Below are 24,542 nucleotides of genomic sequence, written 5' to 3'. Positions count from 1 at the left end.
CTGACTTACTTAGGCCTGCTGCCTCTCTTTTAGACAGATGTTATTGAATATAATCTTTGATTATTTATGGACTAGAGAGGACTTTGCCCTCTAGTGAGTGTCCCTTGTTCTGCCCCTTTCCAGAGCTGAAATATTCATTACTTCTGGTTTGTTTTTTTTTAACCCCTATATATTCACTTCTGGCATTCTTGTCACATTCATTTAATGACACACCTCTTTGACCACTAAAATTTCTAATACATTTTCATTGCTTTTTTCTTGTCCTTGAAGACATACCTTTTACTTTTAACTCCACTCATTCACTTGCAACAATTGTAATTGTTTAGTTAAAACAGCCTCCTGCTACTAGAAATTTATACCTCAAGCACCATCGAGACAGAGCAAAGCTGTTGCTGCAAGGAATTAAGGATGTCTAACTACAAGGGAAGGAGAAAATCAGGGCAGATGTTTCTGTCGTAGTTGTTGATCATGCATCTGAGTCTGCAGTGCCTCCCTTATTAGTTGGCAGGTTGCAAATGCTGGCTGGCCCCATGTTTCTCCCTTGAGCTCATCGGTGATGGAGGTATGTGTAGACCAGTGTATTCTGAGCTGTGATTATACACCAGACAAGTATGTAACAGCAGGAAAACCCACAGCTGCAATCATAGGAAGTATTTATACAGAACAGTACCATCTGGTGCGTGCTCCTATACCATACTTAGTGATATACTATATTTACTCCTATAGTACACTTAGTGACTATACTTAATTGCTATACTGAGTATCCCAGTTAATCCAAAGACATTCAGCTTCTGATAGATAACCCCACTTTTAAGAGTAGCCATTCTTTACCCGGTGATGTCTATGCAGCTCCATGAATAGATACAGAACAGGGAATGTGAAAGGGTTGTTATATGAAGGAGCTGCCATCCTGCTCGTCTGCAGATACATGGATACATAAATTTCTCTCTTAAAAGGGAATGCAGTTATAGCAATGCCAGTGTTAAGGCTACCACCTCGACTCTTCTTGATTTTCAAAAAAAATTCCTTCTCCTCCTAGCCTAAAACAGAATAAAAAAAACCTACAGTATTTGAAAAATTAGTTTATTATACATCCACAGATGGTTTTGTAATAAAAATCCTCACCAGGCCTATTGTCAACAATACAAAACAAATAAGAAACTCCAACATCCACCATTTGCATGGTGCAAGTGCTAATAAGTTAGTGAGCAATAGTGCCCTTACTTTCAGTGTGCACTGTGGCTGCATATCATTGTGACCAATGCATTTTAACTTGAAAACTTGACATTTTACAGCCTCTCTACCTCTGTTTTGGACAGTGACAGTTTTGTGCCATAAAAACACAGTGAGTTATGCCATTGTTCCATAGTTCTTCTGTTATTTTTCTTGAGGTCATCTGTGTTTTCGGTGGGCTACATGAATTCCTAAGTCTCTACATGCAGTTGCAGTCATGATCCGTGCTTTTACTCTGATACAAAGATGCAGTTGCAATTTCATACATATGACTCTCAGTAATGGTATCAGGAAGAGAGGTGTGGTGTTGTGGTACTATTAACTCCAGTCCATGCTAAAGGCCTCTTCAGTAATAAAGCAGCATTATTTTTATTAGTTTGCTTAAAACAGAGGTAAATATTACTGGCATGTTTTTCTTTAAAAATGCAAAGCCAGACTTAGCAATCACGAGGAAGTGTTTCTCAGTATATTAAGGATACAGTACTTAAGTGAGCATACAATACTGCCCAGAAAGGTAGCATTTGGCACGGATATGTTTTTTCAGTTAATCTGTGAGTATACACACATTTGTATGTACACACACACAGAGATTTTTGTGCGAAGCCAAGGAGAGAGCAGAGACAACTTCCAAGTGCCTCATAGCCTTCTGAGTTCACAGGTGTGTACTCAACAGATTTCGAAGCTGGAAAATGAAAACTCCAATTGCATGAGCTTGGACTTATGTAAGCATGATAAAACCAAGTCTCGCCTTCCCCCTCACTCCCTGTACTACTTTTCCCCGGTGTGTACAGAGAGCATATGTAGTGAGTACTCCACAGCATAGCCCAAAACATGGTCTGAGTGTTAATTAAGCATCCATATAACACAGAACATAACCTTTTTTTTTCTGTCTTGCACAGCTGCATAGCACGATACACTTGAGATTGTCAGCAATGTGGTTTCTTTTGCATACCTTAATTACATATGATGTTGCTGAATGCTAGTGTATGCATAGGCAAGCTAAGGTACAGCAATCTAGCAAGTTATCCAAATTTTTGGTGTACAATGGTAATACAGAATTTTAGGTAACATATTAAAAATTCTCCAGAGGAAAACATCTTGCAATTTATTGTAACATAAGTAGCATACGCCTGAATGTGTTTTTACACAGGTAACAGTTAGGTGACTTGCTACAAGTATATTTTATACAATGGTGAATAAAAATGAACCTTTTACAAACCCCCCAATTCAATATGTTTTCTTCAAAACAATATTAAGTGTGTGGCTATGAAAACAAAGTGACACATAAAAAAATTTCAAAAATCATTTACCACAGGGTAATATTTTTATGACTGGGGGAAAACAAAAAATTATGTACATAAATACATATATTTTTATGTATAGCAAATTACAGTTTCCTGCACTGAACATTTATCAAATATACAAGTACTGAACAATACTGCATAGAGTGCTTTGCCACACCTTGTGGTCTCTTTAAATTCCTGTGAGAGTGGAAGACATATTTCTACAGAGGATACAACTTGTTCAGTGATGCAAGCTCACACAACAATTAAAAAAGTAAAGAAAAAAAACCCTACAGCAGAAATGTCTGATGTTCCCAGCACAGGCATCTTTAACAACAGAATGAAAATGTTCAACTGTTCTTCAAGCACATGTTCCAACACAGAATCTGTGTCAGAGAGCTTTATTCCGTACGATGAGACATCACCTGTCCACGGCGATGCATTTGGACAACAAATCTAATGCTCAGCCTTGTCCACTGGCTTGTCAAAGCCATCATGTTTCTGATAGGCAGATTGGTCTATCAGGCAGTGAGGAGTCACCTTTCAGATCCCCTACAGAAACTGTGTCCTTTCTCTTGGACCTGGGCAGCCACTCCCATGAGCTTCAGATGGAGAACAAGGCACTATCTGGTTTTCTGGCCATTATCTTTCCAAGGCTCTAGGAACTGTGGTTATGATCATGATGTGAGATTTTGAAAGGGGTGACACCAAGCTATTTTTGAGGACTATGTACAAAGTTATTTTGGTACTGAAAATAGGAAGCATTCACACCACACATTTCATTTCACCTGGCCAGAAATGCTAAGCTCAGGTTTCTAATGCATAAATAATGATCCTTATTGAAAAGGATGACATAGACTCCATTGGGTTCTTGTGACCTTACCAGAAACTGTTTTCGAAGTACTGCAGTTACTAGCCAGGAATAACAATCCCATTTAGATGTTTTTCAGAGCACACAATACAAATATTTATGTTATAAAAAGCACTTGGTTGTCTCCACAGGTTAGTGATGTCTGGAACTTGGGGGATTGTAAATCCAGTCCATTACAATAAGGGTCATACTCACAATCATGAAGATTATGCCAACTATGAGAAAGATCAGAGCCTGCAATTCGAAAATAAAATTTTATTAATAAAACAAGTGACTGAGCAGGCTGTAGCTCACAGACTGTCCCACTGGAGCCACATTTATATAACACCCAGGGCCTGAGTTTGGGTCATTCTCTGTGACTAAAACCCAAGTAATGTCGTACAGGGTTACATAAATCAGAGTTAGTCCTGTGTGAATTTCAGTCCAAGAGACTCAGGCTTTACAAGGCTAGATCTGAAGATAACCCATTTTGCTACTGTGAACAATAATACAGAACATAACACAGGAACAGCTTTTTTTTTTTCTTTAAAAATTGATGAATTTTCAATAAATGATCATAGTCTCTGACATTAAGAACAGCTTCAGAGTTAATCCATTTTATCCTTGTTAGCCAATCAGGTAAGTCCATATCTCTCATCTAAAGGTATTTCTGTGCATATTCAAGCGATTTAGGTGCTTGTAGTCACTCTTTGCTTTATTGAGGCTTTAGTTTACCATAATCTGTCCACACTTTACATTATTCTGCCTTGCAGCACAAAGATGAATATTGTATGTAATCTCAGTGCAGGGTGTGAAATTCTAGATGTGCCTGACACACAGCAACATGAAGAGTAAACAAGGAGACATGAAAAAATATTCAGAGTCTCTCTAGAATAACAGCTTCAAAAGTCATGGTAGAAATAATTTCACCATAAAAAACCTCTTCTTCTATGCTTGCAGTATGTATTGGTTAACTTCCATGTTTTTTGTGAACATATATATAGATATATATATGCTCATCTGTTTACATTATGTTCCTGCATATATATTTCATTAATAACCTTTCTGATTAAATTTTCAAAGAACATTTCCTTGGTGATAGTTAAATGTGCAGACAGTTATTGATGTTCAGGATGAAAGGTACTGCTGTGGTAGTCCAGCATGACATATAGACACATTCTCTGCATAAATGGTAGACCTTCATATATGTCTTCTGTAGGTGTATGGATCTGTCTCAGAGGGGAAATCACTATTACTTATTTATCTCTGCAGTACAATTTCCCTCTTAACCTTGACCTCAAATCTTCCTGTTAATCCACAGCTGGCCCTCTAACATGAACCAAGAGCTCCTTATACAATTACTTAGTCTTGGTGCTATTTATGTAAATGCAGGTGTTAACTAGACCTTAGATTGGATTAAATAAATGCATTTTTATAGTTGTTAAGAGACACTTTATCCTAAACACTTAGTGTTGTGTATCAGGTGTAGTAGGGCACAAAAGGCTTCAGCTCCTGAAATCTGTGGTGAATCACACTGTCCAACCTATATGCTAGCATAAATGCTAGCATTTATGAGCAATTGCCACATATTGCAAGTCAAAGGTCTGTGTATTTGTGACCAGTGGAAAGCACACACCCTCCCACACTTCTTTTTGCAATTGCTGCCAGGTCTCTTACCCCAATCTTCTGGGGAGACCTCAAGGGTTCCTTCTCAACAAGACGCAGGTAGAAGGCACCAGGGAGGATGAAAATCAACATCGTAGCAGAAGAGGCTCCTGGAAGAGAGAGAAGAGCTGAGTACTGCGCCATCTGTCAGAAAAGCATTGTGGTGCATCTGCAAAAGAGAGCATGTGGGAAGGCAGCTGCTCTTCCAAGCCCAGCTGCACACAAAATATTCACTCTGTAGACAGCACTCATGGAGAGCTGTAGATGTCCAAACACTTATTTGAGTGCTTGGGGCCTGAAGAGACACTTGTTACTGAGAGGATTTTTTCAAACTGTGCCTAGGAAGTGCCTACTCCTCTCTGCTCAGCAGAGCCCAGTATGGTGGCCCAGGCACAACAGGCTGAGAGGAGCAAACCAGCTGCAGAAAGCCCATGGAGGTGTCTTAAGGACATCTGCATCCATGAGTCTTCAAGCAGCTCAGAGCACAGAGGCTCTTCATGCGCTTCTTTGGTCAGAGGCCAAAACTGACCAAAAGAAAGAGGTAGGGAGAGAACTGTGAATGTCAAAATAAATGTGTCACTTTTCTCCTTTTTCTTATGTCACAGTTTGGAAGTCAATACATTTTATTCAGCCTACAGGTGCTTGAAAACCAAAGGTGATTTCCCACTCCTCCATATGCATTGAATGACCTTTTTGTCAAAACGGGGATTCCTTACCCATTTTCATACTAGGATTATTGGATTCCTTGTGCCTCATGCAAGGTAGCAACAAAATTGGGTAGCCTTTAGCTTTGTGTGTCAGTTGTTTGGGAATTATATCCCTTTTAACTTTAATCTGTGTTTATAGTAGTATACTGTAAGACCCAAACTGAGACTGTCACTCAGTCCATGAATGTATATATGTAAAAAGAATTAACAAAGTGTTTATGAAACCTACCAATAAATCCAAAGATGTCTTTAATAGTTGGAACAAAAATTACAAGCAGGTTATTAAAAGCCAGAATTACTGCTGCAACCAGGAAATGTCTTATCCAGCTGAATGGCCTTCTGGGAAACAGCAACGCACTGATAGATGAACGGATCTGCAAGATGAAAACCAGCAGGAAAAGTAAAACGATTAATTTTCTTTGCTTTTCACTTTTAAAAATTATCTATATTAAGTACTTTTGCAGTGAGAAATTCTGACTGAAAAAAATGTGTTTTCAGTCTTTGATTCCTGTAATGTAGTCTCACTCTGATGTAGGTTTTTGAGAACTGGGTTCACGGTTTAATGCAGAAACTCAAATATTTGCAGTGTAGAAGAAAATCAAGTAAATAGGGTGTAAAATCAGGGACATGAAATCTGTTCAACTGAAAGATGCTAATATCAGCAAAAAAACCCCCAAAGAACCCCAACCCCCCACTATGAATACTGATCAGTAGGCAAAAAATGCATGTGTGAAATAGGAGTTGCTGTATTCTTGTACCAGATCCCTCTGAAAATCCCACAGGAGTTCTATCATTTACTTTTCTGAGAGAAAGAGGAAGCTGTTGTTTTACTTTCATCAAATATATACATATACATATCAGAAAATAAAAGCATATTTTTCAGTGCCACTTGGAAATTATAAACCTAAAAGCTGTTGCAAAGGATCTTTTTTGCTCCACTGACTTTCTCACACAACACAGATTTTTTTTGCTTTTTCATCATAAAAGGTGGCAAGTAGGAAAAAGGTCAAAAGCAAATCCATTTGGTGGCTGGAGATAGTGTTACTCTCAAGTACCATGATTAACTTAAAATTCGAAATGTAGAAATTGAACAACAATATTTTTACACTGTAAAAAAGCTCTAAACCCACTTCTGTTTCATTCTTTTAAAATAACATACAACTGTACAACTGTTTCTGGGTGAGTTTGGCAGCTGAATAAATGTATGGGGTTCTATCAGACTTGAAGTCCATCGCTTGAAAACACAGCATGAATTTTGTATTTTATGTTTTTCAGGTTGATGTGAGCCAATATTAGGAAGAGGGAAGCAGATTGCAAATATTTTTTCCAGCCTCTGAGTTGGTGTAAAACAGCTTAATTGCAGCAAAAAACTGCTGCCTGCATTTCTGTGCACTTACTCTTAGCATCTTGTCCATTATACCTTCTGTGACATAGTCCTTAAAGAGGATTTATCAATTGTAAGTTTTACAGTGACTAATGGTACGTTGCTCTATAGTTAATTAATTTTTTTTTAACAATGAAATTAATTTTTTTAAAGAAAAAACTCTGACTACTTTGAGAAAATACAAATTCAGTAATTCATTAAAAAATAGTTGTTACAATTATATTGCTTATTTGGAGTAATAATATCTGCTGTGCTGGCTGTCCAAATAGGCTGTGTAAATCTCTTTGATATTCTGGCTTACAAGAAAATGATGTTTTCTCAGGAGTCCTCTTAATAGAAAAATTAGTGCTGTGGTATGTAAATGTTAGGACTTCACACACTATTCAGATATAAAAATGATTTTACAGAAAGTTAAAAGGAAAAATGCTACATCTGACAGAGAGAGGCTTTTGCAATGCCCTTAGCTTGTTTTCCCATGAAGAGCAACCAGTTTGTTAAGACTAATTTAAACATTTAGCCACTAGTTTAAACATGACATTTAAGGCAGAGCACTGGCATTCTCCAAGCTACAAGAACCGATCACTCTGGGTCCTTTATACCAGACCTTTCTTTTTGATTGACAACATTGAACAGTGATCACTGCTCTAAGACATTTGTCAACAAGCCTGGAAAGAGTATCTACACAGAGCATGCACTGCATCCAGGACAACAGAGCAACAGGACCCCAGGGTTACTGCTCTCATCAGATGGGAACCCTATGGTGTGACATGGATTGCTGGGATCCCTCTGGCAGCATGATGCTGGGCTTGTACGTGCTATACAAACGACACACCAGCCTCCCAAAACCTAATCACCAGGATCAGCTATTTTCTCCCCTGCTGCATAGCAGCTCAGAGAAGGCATGACAGACAGTCTTATACATTCAGGAGCCTAGAGGTCTGCTCTTCAGGGGAGATTGATCCCTGAGGAAGCTCAGTCCCTCTTCAGAGCAGTTTGTTTACCCGTGTCTTTCTGTCCCTGCTACTGTGGATATTTTGTTTTTCCTTGTGAAGAGAACACAGAAGCTCCAAACTTTGCTCAGACAACTGACTATATGGCTGAGTCTCGTATGCCTCTGTGTTCTGGTATTTAGCTTCCTCCCCTGTCCATAGACTGAAGCATGTGAGGTGAACAGAGGCCTCTGTCCCTCTGCTTTGGCAGCTGGATCTGGGAGTCCTGCACAATGTGTGACCTGAGATTCACATGTCTGTCCTGAGTTTGGATGCTATAGTAGGTGCCTATGTCTCTATTAGGAAATCTCGTAAGTGGTTTCAGTATATCCCCGTCTTTGGTACTTAGCACTGCTCTGATAAATATAGTACAGAAAGAGCCAGAGAGACAGAGAAGTCATTCCTGATTTGTTTATAAAGACTGATTTATTTCAGTTTTTCAAATTTTGCAACCCAAACTGCCTAAGGTCCATGCCTAAGACCCTTCTAACTAAAAACTCAGGCTTATTTTTCTTCAATGTTAAAATCTGCCTGTGCTGAGCACATACAATCAGTGTATATGGGCTAGCCCTGATTTCAGCTTAAGCAACTGTGTTACTTACAGGGAAAAGGACAAGGGGCACAGTCAGGGTTACAGCCACCAGCACTGCCAGACGAACTGACAGCAAGAGGGTGTCGAAGGTGTACACTTTAGTGTATGTATGAAGTAGCTCATCTTCAACTTCTCCTGCAAAAAGGAAACAGAAAGGAGCTAAATCACTTAAGCAATATCTGAACATGCAAAAGGATCTTTGTACTGCAGCCAGATAAGATTAGCTTTAGCCCAGCCGCTGTCATTAGATACATGTTATGGGCTAGACATGAAAGAGGAATTTTCCCACTGTGACTGATACAAGTCCATCATTCACAGATAATGAGGGTAATACAGCTCTGAGGTGATGCTTTGTACTCTAGTATCTTTGGGATGACTTTGAGAAAGACATTAAGTGAATGTAGAACCTGAAGTAAAAATAATTTCTGTGATATGAAATATGAAACAACTGAACTGGTGACAGCTCCCTTTGACCTCCACCCACATGTCCCAGCTCTCAGACAGAGCTCTCTTGGCCCAGTGATAGGGAGAAGATTGTGCTGTATCATTCATTTCTTTGCTGCATGGAGGAACTAACAAGCTAAAAAGAAGTGGCGTTTGCATAAAATGGTGTGCTAATAGAGGGGCTTCTCTGTTTGCCTATCGGTTAGTCTAGCTCGTCCATATTTTTTTACACTGGAATGATTTGCACCTGCTTTTCAGCATAGATGAAGCTGAACTAGTGGTGTCAGAGCCAGATTGAGTAGCACTTAATAGTGTCATGTAAAACTGTTAAGCTCTAGAGTATTTTTAGTACAGTCACTCTTGGCCTTTGCCAAGAGCCAAGTTTACAGCAGCTTCTTCTCTGAGTTCACAAAACCAAGAGATACGCAACTGGTCCCCCTAGCAGATGCCTCTGAGTCTCTCACAGGTGAGGTTGTCTGACAGCTGGAGAAGTGCCACAGATCATTCAGGAGATTGCACACTGCATATTATAATTGAATGTTGCTTACACTTGGATTTGGGCCCATAAAAATACATTAATACTTGGACCTCTGAGATAGAACCAGCTCACCTGCTTTAAAATGACAGGGAAAATTCTGCAGAGAACACGGTTTTGACCTACCATAGAAGGTAAGGTATCCAAAGAGGGCAGCCAGAAGATACATGATAAGCATGCCAGTGATGGAGATATTTGAGATATTCTGCATCCGCTTTCGGGAGCGACTGAAGTACAAAAGAAAGAGAGTAACAGTCCTATAAAGCCTCTATTTGTACAAGAAGTACTCAGAAGTATCTTAGCTTTCTAACATATCCTCTCTGGCTAGTAAGTTCATAGCAACTATATTGGTTACACAGAGCTGTTGATACTTTACAGCTCTGTGTAGAGCATCATAGACTTATAAAAAGTGTGTTGAAACTCCATTTCTATTGCTTTCTCACTCACAACATAACACGTGTCACATTATTTTGTATATCATTATTTATTAACTATCAATCTCAAATGGTGTATTTTAAATAAAAAAAAATGGAGGGGCTAAAATTACAGGACTGATAGTAAGAATAGACAAGAGCTCTTAGCCAGCTCTATATGAACATACCCTTATATCTACATAGGGCTGTTCTGCAGGTTCAAGAACCCCTTGCAGGACAAATCCTTTCTTCATAAATCCTTTGGTTAAAGACAATCTTCATCTTATAGGACCTGGAAGCATGTTTCAAGTTATCTGTGAATTTTTATTGCTTCTGAGGTTAAACCTGCTGAAATAGGAGGTAATGATTCATAGCCTCCTTGAGTTTTGCAGCACACCCTCCTGTAATGTATTTTTTGCTGTTCAACAAATGTCTTTGATTAGTGCTTCCCACCTATCAACTCTATGCTGATTTAAGCATGTGTATTTGATTTTTGATATTTCTCAAGCAAATTAGGCTGGGTGAAGAGACTATGTAAGACACCCAAACCAACAGCACCCCAAGAAACTTTAAGAGTAAGTAACAATTGACCCTGAACTCATTAAAATATTATTAGAAACAAGAACTATCTCCCTCAGTGCAACCAAATTCCCCAGTTTATTTCACACCCTTTAAAGAACTGTCCAGATTCCTCCTTTCCTAAGTAAAAATTGATGAATGCAATGGTTCTCTGTCACCAATATCTGACTACAAGGTCAAAGCAAAGCCAATGTCTGCTTTCTATGGTAAGCAATAAATCATTATCATGTGGGTGTTTATACACCTGCAGTCAAGAGGTAACATGTAGAAAATGATCTCTAGCTGTGGTTAACTGGAAGTATTGGACAAAATTTAAGAACCTTACTCTTTTAGTTCACTGTATATTGGTAGCACCTCAGGGTGGCATACGAATGCAAATGCCAGGATGGGTATTGCATAGGCAGTCTGTAAAATAAAGCTCCCATTAGTGAGAATGGTCATGGCTGTACCTCTGACTTTTGGCAGCCAGCAATTTAGCTGTAGTACAGTTAAAATGGTTAAATGGTTAAAGACAAAGAATCTCCCTTACCCGTGAGTTGAACACAAAGTATTTTGGCTGACACCTGTCACTATTGTCACTGTGCGCTTCATATTCTACACTGCTTTTGGGGGAAGTATCTTTTGGTTCCTCAAGGCCTGGCAAGTGCCCAGCTGTGTTGTCCATCATGAAATTCACACCAGAGCCAAGTGACTCATTTGGTAACATGACCAGGTGCATTAGCACTGTGTTATTGGTGGTGGTCCAGTTTTCAACCCCATGGTCCATGATGGGGAGAGGACAAGGTATTTGGGATTTCTTGAAGATTACCTACAAAAGAGTAGACTATGTCATCAGAAGAGTACCACTGTAGGTGATTACACACCTGGGGTATTCCAACAGAAGTATAAACAGGCACACAGAAGAGGGGAAATAGAGAGAGCAAGAAATCAAGTGTTACCACTTCTGCTTCTCTTGCAAATATTTGTTGCTAATTTGCCTTTGCTGTTGTCCTGTTTTATTTTTTATTCTGAAGTGTTTTTTAAACTGAATTTCTTAATTCTGACTTCATTCAGCAATAGGCTTGTTGATTTGATTCACTTGCAGATGCTATTCTAACATCCACAGTAAATTGTAATGGTAAGAAATATAACAGTGTTTAAGGGTTTGCAGGTTCTGTATTTGCTTAGAGACAATACCCAAACAGTCACCTACCACACTGACAAAGAAAACCATACAGGTCAGCGAAAATCCACTTGTATAACCAAGATAACCTGTGCAGTAAGAAAAACAAAACAAAACAAAACAGAAACCAGTTCAGCTACATATAAATTCACAATCCTAATAGAAATAAGAAAGGAGCTTAAGCAGTACATTAAGCTTACCTAAGGTTTTTAGAAGGGAGAGGGGAAGAATAACCAAAACTGTTACAAGTATTACGAGGTAGTTCCCATTCAGGTACCATTCTCTAAAGAGGAGGAATAAAAATAGCAACAAACATCATTGACGTCAAAGTGAAAAATTTTCATCTGAGGTTCAGGTTGGGAAAAGGTACCTACCCAGAATTCTCAAGTTTCATAAATGCTCTGATGACTTCTGGAAGTTCATATTTAATAATAAAGAGGTAGCTTGACATTGCTGAAAAAAAAAAACAAGCTAAAAAAATAAACACCTTCAGGGAAAACTGTAGTTCCAAAAAAAGAAAAAAAGAAAAAGATTTTTGCAAAAGTAGAGAAATGAGTTTTGTTCAAATGAAAGTGTGACTAAATAAATGGTGTGACCTTCAAATTGTTATGAACATGTCCTGAATGACGTTAGAATGACATCAGAATGACATTAGAATGACATTATTGTATTAGAATGCAATACAGTTACTACTGAATTAACAGCATACTCAAACCACTCTTAACTTTTCCTTCTACTTTTTTGTTGTAAATGTTGTTTTTCCAATAGATGCTCTCCATCCCCATTCTGTAGTAACTTAAGATGTTACTGCCTCCAGATCTCTTCAGCTATCTTATTCTTCCTATTTTCAACTTCTTTCTTCTGATAATCTTCTCTATATATAAAGAAAACAACTAGTCGTCGAGATTCTTGATGGAAGAGTGGACTTCTATACACCTTATTTAAATGTACTTCCAAAAGGAATGCTTTTTTCAGTTATTTTATGTTTGCCACAGAGAGATCTCTGGAGACCTATAAATCAGTCTAGACAAGGACAAGAGAAACAGCTATTCTTCTTTAATAGGGAAGCGTGCTTCATTCCTGAATTCAACCAATTTGATATTTAGGCTTGAGGAAGGAAAGGAAGATCATAGAATAGCAGCTTTTATGAACAAATTCCAAAAGTCTTTTGCAGTAGAGAGACGTGAACTACATCTCCTAAAAGGTTTCTTCCAGGATAGTAAAAGGAAACAAGCTTTGTTGCATGAGTATACAGTCCTATCTCTACTATTTATATTGGTAAGTAAACAGCCTCCTGTTCTCAGACAACGAAGATTACTTGATAGATGTTTCACAGGAGATATCTTTGTAGGTGAATACATTAAAAACATACTTTAAACACACAGCATCTTCAGGAGAACACAACCCAGCTGTTATTTCAAGGAGAGAATTAAGCTGAAAAATGAACTACTGAAGAGTGTTTTATGGAGAAGACAGAACCATGTGCTGTTCCTTTTACATTGTACTAATCTTTTCTAAGTTGAAGCGGATGGTTCAACTAGATGCTAAGAAGAACAGTCTGAGCTGTGCTCAATAAAGAGAAATGGTCAATTCCTGGAGGACAGTCAGCCAGGCCACTTTAGCCATGATTGAAGCCTTTTCACTGGCCATGGAGAGATCCCGGGTAACTGTCTATCACCAGACACTGAAGTGTCAGGTAGCTGAATCAGTGACACAAATCTCCCATGTCCTTTCTTTTTGTAATACAGTGTATGCTGTATCTGGCTCAACTCTAATGCCATTTAGCTAGGCAGAGGGGGGAAAGCACTTGTGTTTTGTAGAAAAGCATTAAAAGTTAGAAAATTCTTTCCCTTACCTCCAATGTTCTGCATTGTAACCGAAATGAAAACACCACACTTCCCAGGCCAGCCAAATGCCTTTTCTCCCAGTTTTTCATATATTAATGATCCTGAAAAAAAAAGCAAAATTAAAAACAAAAAAACCCCATGAGCCACTGCATGCTTGATGAATTGCATTCCAAGGTAAAATACGTGCAGCAGGGACTCTCTATCAGCCACAGCCTGCTCCTCATACCTCCTTCTTTTGATATCTTCAGTAAGAGGTGGACGGAATAGAGTGACAATATTGCTACGCTGAGCAGCAAAACTCTGTAAAGCAAAGCAGAAATTAGAATCCTAAGCAGGACATCAGAGGCAGTGGATTTGAACTTGCTCATTTTCATGAGGTTAAACATATAAATAGTTTTCAGCGTGTTTGTTCTTTGGTCTCCCAGTGCTAAATGCAGAGATGTGTCAACTGTAGCTTACTTGTGAGTACAGTTGCACCTTATGCACTCCAAAAGCCCCTGAAGGGTTGTTTAAATCCAGTAAGTGCCACTTCTGTGCTATTCCACAAGGACAGAATCTTGTATCTTAACAATATCCTAGTAAAGTAAACAGAATTTCTATGTGAGAATCTGGTCTTTGGACTCTTACCCTCTCCTTGACCTCTCAATTTCATATCTCTCCTTACTCAGAGCTGTCACCAAAAAAAAAAACCCAAACCCCAAACCCAAACCAAAACCAAACCATGATTGTGAACACTTCACTGCTGCCTCCTGGGCGGTCACTGCTTTTGGCTTCTGCCATATCATTGTGAAGCAGAGTTTAGTTGCCTGTTGTGCAAGTACATTAAAAACTTTACATAATGTTAAAGCATGGCATGATACCGGAAAACCTGCTCTTGGAGCACTTGTAGCTAAGTCTTCTAGTCTAGTCTGCTTGAAGGTACTGGTGCCTGAATTCATTAGTTCTGATTACTGCCATGTTCCTTCCACACAACATTTGCATCCTATGTGATTTCAGCCTCTCACAAAGTGCTGGTGAAAAATGTAGCTTTGTATGACATATTCAGGGCACAACACTGTGGGCACTACATCTTATTACCATAATTGTCTTGTCAGCAGCCTGCACAAGTGCTGGTGCAGAAGGGAATGTGATGATAATGTGACAGAGCTAGGAAATACAGATGTGCCTTACTCCATGGCTGAACCCACACCTTCCACCCCACTGAACATGCAGTTTGGTACAGATATGGGAGACACAGCCAAGTTCATAAATGAGTTATAATCTAAGAGCAGACCTAGGACCCGGGGCAAGGTGATGGCCCCCAGACCATCACAATTTTTTCTGAAGTTTCTCTCTTTGAGAGAGACAGACAGTGTTACAGCCTTCGTGTGAGCAGGGTTGCCTGTCATGATGTGGGCTCATGCAATATGGTAAGGGGGAGTCATGCCTGAGATCACAGTGTATCCTGCTGAGAAAGCAACCTTCTTGATCAGGCAAACCCATGGAGCGTGCTGTTCATGTTTCCGTGTCCTAACACATGAGGTAGGGTAAAACAAAGTCCTCCTGGTTTCACTTGATAAATCATGACAGACAGAAGTGACGCTCTTGTGCAAAATCTGTGCCATTTTAAACCTCCTCCACAGGAGGAATGTAATGGGAACTTCTGGAAAACTTCTGAATTTTAGGAACCCTCCTTTTAGCTTCACCCTGTAGGACATCATCCATCATGAGAGCGCTTGAGCAACATGAGAACAGCAAATCACAAAAAATTTAGACAATGCTGCCAGTATCACCTAAATTAGAATTAATGTCCAGCAGTTTCCATTTAGGTAGATGGTATTTTTCTGTCCCAGTAACACTAATGTGGTCTGTGAAAACAGAGGAACTTCCAGCAAGTGGATACATGTCATGGGGGAAAAAATATCCACAAAAAGTTTATGCTTTTAAATAAAACTCCTTCATCTACCAGAAGGGAGAACGTTTTCATGCAGGAAATATGGAAATACGACAGAAAAGAAAGCAAACTCTGGGTGGAGACACCCTTTTTTTGGCTGCTTAAGTCTCCATGTAGTGCTTTAGCATTACTCCCTGCTCTAGCACTGCTAACAGAGCTAATGTCATTAGGCTCGTATCAGGTTTTTTTTTAGCCACCTAGGTGAATGAACAGAGCTTAAAAATAGTGATATTACAAAGGTAATGTTTTTTCCCCAACTAGTGAGGCTTAACATATCATAGTTTTATTTCCAGTGATAGTTCATGGACACACTAGTTATTACAAGTGCTCAGAGAAAGCTGGAGAAAAAAAGAATCCTACATTTTTCTAACCCTGATGCAGTCAATTTTAGAATGAGCTTCCATTTTTGATCTGTAAATACTATGTCTAAGACAGTAGAGTGCAGGTGTTATGAAGCACTTACCCAGAACAGTGTTTGAATATACAAATAATTTTCAGTTAAAAATTCTACTGGCAAAACAGGAGATGTTTCTTAGCAACTGGAATCTACACGTGGTATTTCAAATGCTGTTTCTCTTGTAGCTACACAGTCTTCACAAGCAGGAAGTGATATAAAAACAGCCAAGCAACCTGGTTTAAAGGCTTGCTAGATTTCACTAATGTCAAACAATGGCCTAACACCATCATGCTTTATTCCAGTTTCATGGGAGGTTAAAATTAAGGCTTCAGTTAAAATTAAAACCACTTATTAAAAAAATAAAAGCAACATTTTTTTTTTAGTCTGTCTCATTAAGATGAGCCAGAGGTTAGCCATCAATTAAAAAACTTCCCATGGCTATCTGTCACTGTCTATCAAAACCCATTCTGTATAGATACTGCCAGCCACACACCACTGCTTTCATCTGTGCACATTGTGCACAAATAAACTTGAGGGAGCAACATAAAATCTGGATAAATCTGTGAATGCATTTACATTCAAAACATGTTGCTATTATATTGAATATTCTTCTTCTATTTCTACATAGTGATTAGATAGTTGGAACGGTGTAAATATATTTATGGGTGATTTAATTCCCATAATGGGTGATTTGGATTCCCATAATGAACCAGCAAGATTGCTATCTTTATTTTAGGACTAGTATACTGTTCTTTCCTTCTGTTTTTTGACTGCACAGTATCAATTCACAGGTGTGTTCCTGATACAGAAGAGGTCTAAAATACAGGGAAAAAAAGGTTTTTCAGCAGTGGTTCCTTGTGGTGAAGCTAAAATGGTTTAATTACAGATGATTTTACGAAACCTTTCAGCTAACAAAACAAGCTTAACATACCTCTCTAACCATAAAAGCTTCAGTGCCAGCTCTGTTCTTATATTCTATTTGCTTTTCTTTCTATGTACTTACATGAAAAAGATAATTCCTGTGTTGGCCATAGCATAGGAGAGCCCTAAGATGCCGCTCCCCATAATAGCATTGCTGAGGTTGAACGAGGACATTCCAAAGGAGATTCTACCTGCATGCTGTTGGGTGCAAAACCAGAAAATGGCAATTAATTTGTATTTTACTGAGCACAACAGACTAATCATCCTCATTGCTGGATTTCCCTGTACTGCTATCTTGATCTTTAGAGGTGGAGTTTTTCAAGGTTCCTGAGTCCACAGATGCTTGCCATCATAAGGAGTCTCTTTATCCCCAAAGACAGCTATGCTGGTAGTGTTTGCCTCTACCCATTCTTCAGTTGTCTCAGAGGGGAGGAGAGCTACATTCCTGACAGGTGACTGAGGTGACAGCTGTGTTGGCTAGCCTCTATAGAAATATATGCTGCTATCTTATAGATTACCCACTTATTGATTTTAAAAAATCTGATTTTTTTTTAAACTTAATAAAATTGATTTTTGAATTTTTCTTTGGGTAGGATGTGCTTCTTTCTCTGGGGAAATAAAAGTGTGTCTAGGGGGGAAAAATGAGGGCTGAGTGTCTGGGACTGGAGGCAGGAGAGTGGAAGAGGACAAAACCTAGGAGAGGGAGGATGGTGTGTGACTGACACTTGACTGACACCAATTGGAAAAGAAAAAGGGGGAATATGGCTCTTAATTTTAGCTTACAATCACAAGGTTTTATGTGGTTTTATGTGATCAGTCCTAATAAAACCTGTAACACAACCAATAAAATAATATTTTCTTCTCACCAAAGTCATGAACACTGAATAAAGTTAAATCCTGAGCGGACAGGTACCCTTGTGCACACCCCAGGAACTGGTGCTGTGCTTCCACTTTCACATGGAGTTGTCTAAGGAGTGGGAGGTGTGCTAAGCCTGTAATGCTCAGCATCATAAAGCCAAAACAAGAATGTCCTGTCCTTAAAGCAATGCAGCTGGATGTGTATTCATTTGCACTGATGCTGGAAACAAACAATATAAGCATGCACGCACTGAGGCCAAGATCTATCTGGCTTTTGGAGCAACAAAGTCCCTCTGAACCAAATGTCTTTTTAGAAAAATGGATGCAGACCCGCACTGGTTGAACACAGGTGAGATTACATGGGTTCTACCAAAGTTCAAGTGTGATCTCAATGATTTTTCTGATTACTTGTGAAAGAAAGACCCAGTTTTACTTGTAAGACAACAGAAAGGCTTTGTTGCACTAACTGTTAGAAAATGCTTTTGTTTGAAAGCCAAAATTATGCTGATCGAGCTCCAGAGTAACTTTGTTTACTGGAAGTTTTGGAAAAAAGATTCAGGTCAATAAGATTTATTTTGTAATTATTCATTAATTCACTAAAAATGAATAAAACTTACATATTCTTCATTATAGTCTTCCAGTTTCTTTTTACCCAGATATCCATTTGTAAGGAACTTCTGACTTTCTGCATCTTCACTAGCAAATGGATTGAACACAAAGAAAAATAAGAAAATAGTAGATAAAGCTTATGATATATATTTTATTCTAGTAGTGCCTTTTGTCATTAGTGGAAACTTTCCTTTGACATTGCAATAAATATTTAAAAATCCTTCAGAAAAACACACTGTTCTCCTGTAAGATTCTCATGTCCAATGGCATATTTAATAGATCTCTGCTTTGCCTTGGAATTTAGTTTTAAACCCAGTAATCTTCAAATTATATCTGATTTTAGATGTTGGAAAGTAGAATTCCATACAGCAGTGTGCTAAAGGTGAGTGTATACTTCACATCAGAGTAACGAAGCACCTTGCAACTGCCCTGTTGGAGAGACGTGCTGGGGGGTGCAGCGAGCTGAGAGCTGGAAGCCAGTGGCTGTTTTTGAGATGTCTTTCTCAGATCATGCAGGTGCTACTGCTATGGTGGGTTCTGCTGGATCACCTGAGGGTGGACTGTCCCTGTGGGAGAACTGAGCTGCTCAGGTTGCGCTGCTCTGAGAGTGTATTAATTTATGTGTGTACTATCTGACTGGAGTGGTTGGAAATTGCCAAGGGGCTGGGAGCCTGCAGAGGTCACTTCAGGTGGTGGCAAGGAGGGACCTGGGCTACCTTGGCTGTGCTGGGAGCACTGTCCTCCAGAGCATAGAATGGGGAGGGTCATCACTGTGGGAAAACTGTCTCAGATGCCATTAGTGAAGCTTGTTTTTTGATTACTGCTTTCTAGCCTTAACAGAACAGTTAAATGCTTACCTCCTAATTGCAGCCTTTTCTGAATCAACCAGCTCTGTGTAGTTGTCTTCGAGGCTTTCCCCACTGTTGCTCTGGTCATCAAGCTCAATATTGACTTTTTGCAGCTCCATACGATCCATTAGAGAGGTCAGTGCTTTCCAGTACACACCCTCGCTTCTTCAAGGTAAACAACACCGTGCTGTGTGCTTGCACCTCTCTGTCATGCAGGGACTGCCAGAACACTCTGTTCTGCAAACAAAACACAATAGAACTCATTAGAATTTTCTTCAAATTTGATAAACCAGTGTGAATTGTTGGTTTGATCTTGATAATAGCATTAAGAGGAGAAACTGTTACAGACTGGGAAAATTCTGGGCAAGCATAGAAGTTCCTTTATATGCCAGCACTTGGCCCTCCTTCTCCCTTAAAATGGTAAAGTGCCAGGCCAACAGATGCACAGTGGGTGTCCAGCACCTGGCAAAAATACAAAGCCAGCAGAAAATAATTTCCTGAACTGCTTCTTTTGAATTTCTAGGGAAGGGGGATGCAGAAATGCTTGCTCTAAAACAGGAGTATAGCAGGCTTTCTCAGTCTCGTAAGATTATTGTTGTCACAGGTTTAAATGTATTGTAGACTTTCCCCTTTCACCAGGATCTGACAGATGTGAGCATTTCTGTATGATCACTTTTTGATTACTGGGAGGTGCAGTTCTGATAGATCAGTTTCTGGTTTTCAGTATACGTGTGTTTAATTCTTACTTGACCCTGTTAGAAAAATTCCTGTCTTTTAAAAATCATATGATGCTCAACTCTTTATTTCTGTATGGGCCAAATAAAACTGTACAAACCAAATTTACAAAGGGAACTTCACCTCTGGGATTTCAGCAGCTGCATGTTACAGACTTTTCTGTAGATACACGTGGATTCATTTGATCATAACCAGACTTAAGAGGAAAAGACTGTGCAAGAAATTTTGCAGTTTCGCAATACTTTTGCCTTCTCAAAGATATTCCTTGAGGTATTTTATATGTCCATTTCACAGCTGAGGGGACACCAGTGAAGGGAGTGAGCACAGACCAGAGAGCACATTGCTGGCAAGCTCATGGCCAGAGTTACAGGTTGCTGACCCTCTACCTGCTGCCTTGCAATCAGGCACACTGTCTAGATCCATGACATTTTTCATAAATATTACATGATAAATGCAGCTCAACATTGCACAATAACAATATCATAAAACACCGTAACAAGTAATTTCCATGTCTGGCTCTTTGCAACACTAAATCTGCAATTATTTAATAACCTTTTTCCTGGTTTTGCATTTATGGGTTTATAAGTTCTGCTTGATGACCAGATCATCTCTATCCTCTGTTACTCATCACATGCTGTTCTTAAGAACATCTCCAAGCATATTTGTAGTGGCAAGATATTGGAGTGCATGTTTTTAAAATGTAAATGTAAACTTTAAATCCAGTCCTGGAGGTTAATACTGACCCCAGGCCAGAAATTAAAGTGAAATTCATTGCTTCTTACTAAAAGCATTCACCTAGACAAGACAACTGAAAATGGAAAACAATATCACAAAGCACTAGGAGATTTCCTACCAGAGAGAGTGGGTGTCTCACAGAGAGTGTGCGTGAGGGGATGAGTGACTCAGGGATCAAGGCAGAGCTGTTGGCATTTGCATTGCAGTGGCTGGGGTATTCTACCCGCTCAGGATATGAATAACTCCATGAGTTAGAAAAACAATAAGACCCTCTTTGCCCCCTCCCCCAAACCTCTGATGGAGCCCTAAGAACCATAGTTCCATTCACAGAACTATATTCAAAAGCAGACACTGCCCTGTCTGAGAAACACAGTCATTCCAATTCTTGATGCTTATTTTTAATCTGTGGTGTAAAAGTCAGGCAAACAAATCTAACCGTGCTTATCCCTGTTCTGGTAAAGTGTAAAATCTGCCCTGTGACCACTGCCTAACTCTTATTGGAGAAATGTCTTTTCCAGAAGTGGCAGTCCAAAAAATACAAGTCTTCAAAGAGGTGAGAAACAGAGGTAAAAGTAAGTAAAAAAGTTGTCAGGAGTTAAACTACACAAAGATTAAGCTGAGGATGAAAATCTGTGCAACACAGTGAACACAATTTGGAAAGGAGAGGAAAAATTGACCGGAAATACATGTTACTGCATAAGAATCATCTGAACATTGTCCTGTCAAACATTTGTACATGTCATCTGATTTATGGATGTCGTCTTAAGAGGCTCTGGAATTACTGCATAAAGTAGTGATTTTCTATTTTTTTCTATTTTTATTTTTTAATATGTGAATTTCCAAAAGTCTGGTGAAAGTGCAAATTCCTCAGGTGGCAAAATTAAATCTGTTGAGAACCTGCTTTCTTGAAGTCATAACTTTTTAGATAGAGGTTGGTAGAGCTCAAGGAGTCTACAAACTGGCCTTGCCAGAAGCTTAGCATGTAATAGTGGAGGAGAAACACCAAAGTTCATATGTTTTAGCTTCCCTGGGATTTCATGCTTTCTTCTTCTGAGTTATGAAGTTGGTGTCTAAACATATAAGAAAAATCTCTTAGATTTACAATGTTCCTCAGACTCGGCTTCAATATGGTGATGGTTTTGCTGCCTCCTGGGGCATTTCGATGAACAAAAAAATTTTTCTTAAAGTTTAATATTAAAATGGAAATACTTATTGCAAAAGACATTCACCTATTACCAGAGGGAAGTTATTTGTCTCTGCAAGACTGATTTTCCTATTCAAGTATAAGGTACTGTTCTGCATCATTTATTAAGTAATGGTTTTCAGCAATGATTCAGAAAAAGATGAAATTTTTGCCATCTGATTTCAGAATGTTATTGATTCCTGTCCAGTATGCAGTTAGGACATTAAGAGAATGGGCAAATAATGCTGGGTCACAGATATGACTAACACTTTGATGAGTTTTGCAGTATCAGTATTTGTAATCTCCTCCATGGTATCCGATTTAGCAGATTTTGCCAGATTCTTTGTCTTCGTGACAGTGACTTTATAATATTATTGTCTATGTGGCTATTTCAAAGTGAGATAACTGTTGTCACTGTGAAACACGCAATTAAAATGTAAAGCTTTCACAAATTCTTTTGTTTAAAAAAATGTCAGCTGAGTAAATCAAAAGCCTTGAAAAAAATTCTCAGGAGTTAGCCAAGGTCTGCAAAGGAGAGCAATCATTCATTTCTTAATTGACAAGGCAATTTTGAACACTTTTGCTGTTTCTTTGGTTTCTTAGGTTTTGATTTTCTGTATGAAAGAGAAGGCTAAATTTCATTCCTGGAGAAGTACCAAAGATATTTGCCAGTGTAAATTACCATGTCAGTAAATCTTAAGGAGCCCATCCTTCACATTGCACTTATATGTACAGGTTAATTAAATTTCTAATTCCCAGTTTTGGAAGACATGGCCAATCTCTGAAGTACATTGATCAAACATTGTAAAGAAAGAAAGTTTACCTCTGAGTCAAGCAGGTTCTCTTCCTCGCTTGCTAGGCAGGTTATATCTTTTAGGAGTTGCACCTGTAAGGAAAAGTTTGCTCATGTGCAACCTAGAGCAGTTGAACAGTGATTTAAAGACAAATGGGAGTGTATGAGATGAACCAATCAACAGCTGCTACACCCCAACAACTCCCTTTGACAAACTTGCGTCAGCTCTTTTTAAAAAAGAGGGGAAAAAAAAAAGAAGAAAGGTAAATCAGTTTATTGGAGCACACTGAGGGCAAACATCTCGGTTACCGGAGCTATTTGCTCTCTGAGCTTAGCACTATTACAAAACACTTGTCCACAGAGTGCTTCACCCAGACTTGATCACACTTTCATTTCACAGTTTTGATTTTTGAATAATGCACATGCATTAAACTTGCAGCAGCACAATAGTAATAAGCTTGGAAAATAAGATCTGGGAAAAATACCTATGGGCTCCACACAGCTCTATCTCTTTGACTACAGAGACACATCTTGCACCGTCTGTCTGGGCTTGATCAGAAGTGTGTGCTTTCAAATGGGCTAGCTGACCTGTGCCTTAGTTTGCCAGTTGAAATATTTACTGTAATTGGAATTATAGAGGTATATGTCGAGTAACAAATGTTATTCATTTAATGGCAATATAGGCCTGTGGAGAAGTGTTTCATTACCTGTGACGTGCCTGTAATACTGTAGAATTTACCACCTTTTATCCAATTGCTTAATGACCATCATTAAAAACCACAACGAACCCTCCAGCCCTCCCTCCCTTGTAGTCTTTGTGATTAAAGCCCTCAGACTGGCCTGACTGTGAAGGCTAGAGGGCAAGTGAGGGGATGTGATTTTTAATTCTTAGAGTTTCCTGTGGAGCACTCAGACTGCTTTAGCTCAGGCTGAGTGACAACCTGTGTGAACCCAACCCTGATCCACTGTGACCAGGGCTTTTGTTTGCTTGCTGCCAGCACTGGCTGTGGTGTGCCAGCTTCAGAGTTCCCCCCTTTCAAAAAAATCTGAGTTCCAAGACAGACAAATTGTTTAACAAAAATAAGCTCTGACTCCCTCAATTCTGCATTCCCATGAAAAGGTGACATTGTAAGGCCCATCATGCCATATGATGCCAAAAGTAGTACAGTCCAAAGATTACAAGGTGTAAGGTTTGGAGCTAGAGGCCCTATCTTGCTTTAAACCTAGCATATAACTGGAAAAATGAATAAATTTTTGGGCTTAGATTGGTTGAAGGCACTTTGAATCTGAAAGCTCCCTGTGTTTTCCAGTGCATCACCTGGTTTAATGAGGGAAACAGGCTTTCCTTCTAAGGCATATGACAAAGAATAGGCGTCCTTAACGTATTAAAGTAGTTCTCAGCAGCAGTTTAGTCCCAAATTGTCCTATGCCATTGCTAGGGTGAGGGAGCAGAGCTATGGCAGGGGCTGGGAGAGGCAGCCCCACTCTGCTTGAGCCTGTTTACTTTGCATACTTGAGAGGGCTGTGGGTATGGGCAGCCTCCTTATTGCACTGTTGCTCATGTGGATGTTTCATGTAACAACAGGGGACAGAAAAACATTTCTTTAAACAAAGGAAAATAAGATTGCAAACCATAAAGAAAACAGCAGGGAGAGTTGGGGACAGATGTACTAACAAATCAGCAACAGCTGTGAAAATTACTTCTCATGCATTTTTTTAACCTGATTAAATAAATAATAATCAAGATTATAGTTAATTTCCTTTTCAAATACCACAGATATCAATGTCTATGTCTGATACCCATCAAGCCTCAGCAGTGTGGCACAATTATCTCTGCAGCCACATCA

General features: G+C 39.1%; 1 protein-coding gene across 3 annotated transcripts; it reads right to left on the bottom strand.

Moving 5' to 3' along the window:
* Positions 1-25: 25 nt before the first annotated feature.
* Positions 26-22,847, bottom strand: SLC38A4 (solute carrier family 38 member 4). Of its 3 annotated transcripts, none has more exons than XM_064655828.1 (16): positions 22,726-22,847; positions 19,259-19,481; positions 18,410-18,488; positions 17,017-17,132; positions 13,910-13,983; positions 13,692-13,784; positions 12,211-12,289; positions 12,037-12,119; positions 11,867-11,925; positions 11,204-11,482; positions 11,000-11,079; positions 9,809-9,909; positions 8,714-8,838; positions 5,968-6,112; positions 5,044-5,141; positions 26-3,621 (listed from the first exon to the last, which is right to left on the bottom strand). In XM_064655828.1, the coding sequence occupies exons 2-16, from the start codon at positions 19,375-19,377 to the stop codon at positions 3,520-3,522; spliced, it is 1,632 nt and encodes a 543-aa protein (XP_064511898.1). In that variant the 5' UTR covers positions 19,378-19,481; positions 22,726-22,847; the 3' UTR covers positions 26-3,519. The 3 variants fall into 3 exon arrangements, with proteins under 3 accessions (XP_064511898.1, XP_064511897.1, XP_064511899.1); XM_064655827.1 differs by having other exon boundaries at positions 19,259-19,486; positions 22,726-22,845; XM_064655829.1 differs by having other exon boundaries at positions 18,410-18,483; positions 19,259-19,486; positions 22,726-22,845.
* Between the last annotated feature and the right edge of the window lie 1,695 nt (positions 22,848-24,542).

The sequence above is a fragment of the Pseudopipra pipra genome, chromosome 5, assembly GCF_036250125.1.
Source record: "Pseudopipra pipra isolate bDixPip1 chromosome 5, bDixPip1.hap1, whole genome shotgun sequence".
Taxonomy (NCBI): Eukaryota; Metazoa; Chordata; class Aves; order Passeriformes; family Pipridae; genus Pseudopipra; species Pseudopipra pipra.
The sequence above is the reverse complement of the archived record's forward strand: the minus strand, read 5'-3'. Positions and strand labels throughout refer to the sequence as shown.